The following is a 4,545-nucleotide window of genomic DNA, read 5'->3' on the forward strand; positions in this document are numbered from 1 at the left end:
AGTTGAGGTACCAAAAATGTAATTTTCTCCAAATATAATTGATGTAAAAGAGAGTAATTATTTTTTGGGAAAATGATTTGTACTGCAGACTTTACCTAAGCTTAGATATTGCCATATTAAAAAAAGTTACATATTAAACCTTTGAAAAAATTTAATAAACATACATAACCCCCTGAATTTTACATAAACTCACCCTGAATTTTACATAATCACCCTCTGCTTTACCTAAGATAGGTACTGCGTGCTTTACCTAACCTTTCCCCTTATTTTTTTATTATTTGATAGATATATATTGTAAATTATTTTATTAATGATATTTTTAGTACATCATTGTTTGAGCAAATTTGGATTGGAAGGGGAGGGGGAGGGGTGACTCTTTTGTTTTATCTATACTATCAAACCCTTTCATTTTTTAAAACAATTAAAAAAAACTGGGTCCATTGAAAATGATCCAATTGATTTTAATGGACTCCTCTATTTTAAAATACTTATAAGAAATTACCTAATTTGCGTTTAAGGAATTAACTTACACTATAAACTTTTATCTTATTAGTATATACTCTAAACTTTTATATTCCAAGATATCCCCGCTACCATATTTACATTAATTACATTTACATTCACTTACGCTACTCAACGTAACCATCACCAATAGTCGGCATCACCACCACACTGTCGTCACCGCTACCATTACCGTGTTTCACGAGTACCGTGCTACTTATATATTATAGGTATGATCATAATTCTTATAGCAATATCCTTTTTTTTAGTTCAAAAAGTTATCAATACTTTTTTTTTTTTTTTTGTTCATTGTAACTTTCTTTTTTGTCATCATAATATAATACACACACTTTTCTGATTCAATTCTCTTTTAACTTACTTTAACATTTATCCTCTCAATTACATAAAAATTACTTAATAACAAAATATGTTGGAAATGTCACTTCTAATCTAAATAACAAACAATGTTTTGACTGTAACAATGATAATGGACGTACTAGTTAATCTTAGATTGAACATTACATCACACATTGATCATTTTGTTCACTAAAAACTCTCCCTTGGTTGAAACTTAAAACGAACATAAATGTACACAATCATTGACATGAAAACGAAAACCGAGACACGATTAAGCCAAAAGCCAAAAATTCTTGTGTCTTTTTGTGGTGATGAGATAACCTCCATGTCGTTTGTTCTTTCTTCTCACTGCAATCGTCATACAATTAGCATTTTGAATACAATAATCTACTACTCGGCTTTTGCTTCTCTTTCCTGCCCACATTTGTCTTATTCTCCACATCATTGACTGCTTATGTTGACCCAAAACCAACAAAGAAACTCCTTGTTGCTTTGCCGTTTCGACTATCATTGGACCCTTTTCCTTCCCTTGACTCATTTGTATCTCCACTTTCACCTTAATTTTGTCATAAAAAACCAAAAAAGTTAGTGTTTTTTTTTTACCCCTTTTTTTAATAAACTTATATGGCAACATACATATTTAAGTTATACAAAATTCAAATGTTTATTTAAGATATTCGGTATGTTTGGTAAAACTAACTAAGCTGATAGCTGATGGTTTGTAACTCAGCTGATGGTTTTTTAAGATAAATTTAGGTCTTTGGTAAAACTAACCTCAGGCCTCTTTACTTGAAGATTTTTCTTCATGGAGCGGAGATTTTCGTGAGCTCTTTGGTTAACTTTCTCGCTTGATTTACAACCTACAAACGAGAAAACAAAACATCATAATCATAATCATTTTCTATATCTCCAAGATTATCACAAAAGTTTGATATGCCGATAATGTCCCTATATACACATATATGGATCAATGCGGGCTATGTTTTATTTCAATAAAACGGGTCAAATGGAAAAATAAGGGCGATGGTCTAGTATATTAACTAATATTATAATTATTATAAACTTACCTAGTTTTGAAGCAGTGACAACATTTAGAAGGATGATAGTATCTTGGTTTTGAACAGTATGATCAAGTGCCCATTGAAGTGCACCTTTTGATTCAATACTCGAATCGACTACCACCATCACCTTATTCCCACACCCATCATCATTTTCGGCTTCCCCTTTTAACATTTCTCGACTAATCTGAAAGTTAAGCTCCCCACTACTATTTTCACTACCCGAAAATGCCACCGTCTTCACACTATCATTCAACCGGCCCAAACTATAAGTTTTTCTATGACGTGGTGATGGCGAAGGAATGTGAACTCGAGCCCTCATCGAGCTGAACCCGCCTAGTTTGGTCCTCACTTTCATCATCTACTTAATTCAATTCTCGTCTTAAAAATTGTATAAACATTAAGAGACTTTTATAGTCTTATAGTGGTTTAGAGAGAATCAATATGTTGTGTATATTTTCTATATTAGTGGGTCGTATGTATTTGAACGTGGGAAGCATAAAGAGCTGTAAGGTTGTTTGTTGGGCATTTAAATAATATTATAATCGTTGAATTTAAGGATATGATTCTTCTTTAGATAGAATCCAGATGTTTGGTATATATTTTACTTATGAGATTAACTAGTGCACTAGTTAAGAAATGAAATTGTTATTTCTTTATTAATTAAAAATTATATTTAATGTGTATTAATTTAACATAATAATTTCTATTTTTAAATAAATAATTAATACATATTTTTATATTTTAAAAATGTTAAACTTCATTAAATGCTATTTAACTGATGCACTATGGACATTAGTTAGCAAATCCCTTTACTTATTTAGTAGTGGTGTAAGAAGGAATTTTTGTTCATATGCAAAACAAAAATGAAAAATACTAAGGAAAGTCCTTAGGGATTCATTTAATGTGTATAAAAAGGTTGTACATTTTCATATTAAATGTTGGCCTCCTGATTTTTATGGTAAGTGTATAACTAATTAATAGCAAAACCCAACAAAAATTTATATTTTTTCGTCAATTAATTAACTTTGTACGTACTAAATCAATACATAAATTTTAATGCTATAATTATATAGATAGATAGATAGATATTGAAAGAGCGTGTGACCAACTTTTGTCTTTCATGTGACTCAGACGCAATTAAGTATTTAGCACTCAATTATATATGTGTGATTTGGAAGATCATAAGTTGAATCGAGCGAACATAAAATATGTTTTGGTCAACTATACGTGTTACATATCTAATCTAATAGACGTGCACAACATTATGCGTTTTATGAGAGCATCTAATTCAGTCACTCTTTCTACAAGAATTCATACTTCAAGATATGGTAATGCACTAGTGCTACAAATGAGACTTCATATAATATGTCATTTATGGATTCCAAAATATTGGATCATTCATAGATCAGATCATAAACTAATTAAGTTGAGTTATATAAGTCCCAAGTTTTCACCAATTATATAATTAAACAACTAATGTAAATTACACTAAGAATGTACAACAAGAATGTAACCACATTTAATCATATGTAATATTAATTAAACAGTGAATACATGGTCGGTTTTTGACAAAAAAGAAGAAAAGAAAATATTGTTAAGTTTTTGGCACACACAAAAACTTAACAAGTATACAAGAGAGAAAAACACACTAAGTGCAAAGAAGAATGAAACCAACAAAAGTTGCGGCTAGGTCAAGTGATTCTTTCAGAGATGAGAATCACATGACAACCCAATAGATGTTGACACATGAAGGTTGTCAACCATCTATTGGTGGATAAGTCAGATCTGCAGAGTTCTCTTTTCTTCATTTTGCTTCTTTTCTAAAACGGTATCAAAGAGAAACTCCTTAGTACCAGAACGGTACAAGTTCACATGGCTCCTTTTTAATCTTTAAACACGTGTCCTTGGGACCAGTCTTCTTATCTTCATTTTTCCGCCCATATTTGACTTACAAAAACAAGGCGGTGAGTCATTGAACTTATCCTTTAACTCGAATTAATTGATAGTCGCTGAGAGCTCGTTGATGAAGATGCTCGCTGAGTCTCTCAGCGAATCCATGACTCAACAATCTCCCCTATTCACTGAGGAGACTTAGCTAAGTAGAAATTACTTTCACTTACAAGAGTAATGAAGAAATGTTGATTTTATGTATGACAAACATTTACAATACAACAATTATAGAATTACAAGACTTATTTACTCCCACTGACATTCTTCCTTCGCCTCAATGAATGCTTTATCCTTTTGTCTTTCAGGCTTCAGCAATTCTTGATCAATCAGCTTGATGAAGTCATGATTGTTGGAGGACTTGATACAATACTTTCTTATTTTTGCAAGAAAGCCAGAGGGAGCAATTCTAATTTCATTTGTCCTGAAGAAGAGTTCATGACCATGGACATTGCAAAAATAGAAACCTCCTAGCTTCTCATCATATACACCATCAATAAAGAGCGTTCTTGATGGCATTCTTAGATTCAGTAGTGGCTCATCTTCAATGTCTGACTTTGGAACAACTCTAAGTATGAAGGGAAACTGAGAAATCATTTGAAAAGAAGTTGTTCTCTTCATACCACTTCTTGGTTACTATGGAGGAGGAGGAGGAGGAAAATGATGTCTCGTAGAGCTG

The 4,545-nt window shown here is 31.7% G+C and overlaps 1 protein-coding gene across 1 annotated transcript; it reads right to left on the minus strand.

The window, feature by feature from the left end:
* Positions 1-996: 996 nt before the first annotated feature.
* On the minus strand, positions 997-2,285 carry LOC122608728. The gene is made up of 3 exons (XM_043781821.1): positions 1,926-2,285; positions 1,633-1,718; positions 997-1,414 (listed from the first exon to the last, which is right to left on the minus strand). Exons 1-3 carry the CDS (start codon positions 2,275-2,277, stop codon positions 1,130-1,132), a joined length of 723 nt encoding a protein of 240 aa, XP_043637756.1. The 5' UTR covers positions 2,278-2,285; the 3' UTR covers positions 997-1,129.
* Positions 2,286-4,545: the final 2,260 nt, after the last annotated feature.

The sequence above is a fragment of the Erigeron canadensis genome, chromosome 7 (genome assembly GCF_010389155.1).
Source record: "Erigeron canadensis isolate Cc75 chromosome 7, C_canadensis_v1, whole genome shotgun sequence".
In the NCBI taxonomy this organism is placed as follows: Eukaryota; Viridiplantae; Streptophyta; class Magnoliopsida; order Asterales; family Asteraceae; genus Erigeron; species Erigeron canadensis.

Bases quoted from the DNA above. Each gene is read 5' to 3' on its own strand.
- LOC122608728 (XM_043781821.1), bottom strand. From the start codon at position 2,277: ATGATGAAAGTGAGGACCAAACTAGGCGGGTTCAGCTCGATGAGGGCT. The intron at 1,719-1,925 runs GTAAGTTTATAA...TCTCGTTTGTAG, and splicing joins TGTCACTGCTTCAAAACTAG to GTTGTAAATCAAGCGAGAAA. The intron at 1,415-1,632 runs GTTAGTTTTACC...GACAAAATTAAG, and splicing joins TTCAAGTAAAGAGGCCTGAG to GTGAAAGTGGAGATACAAAT.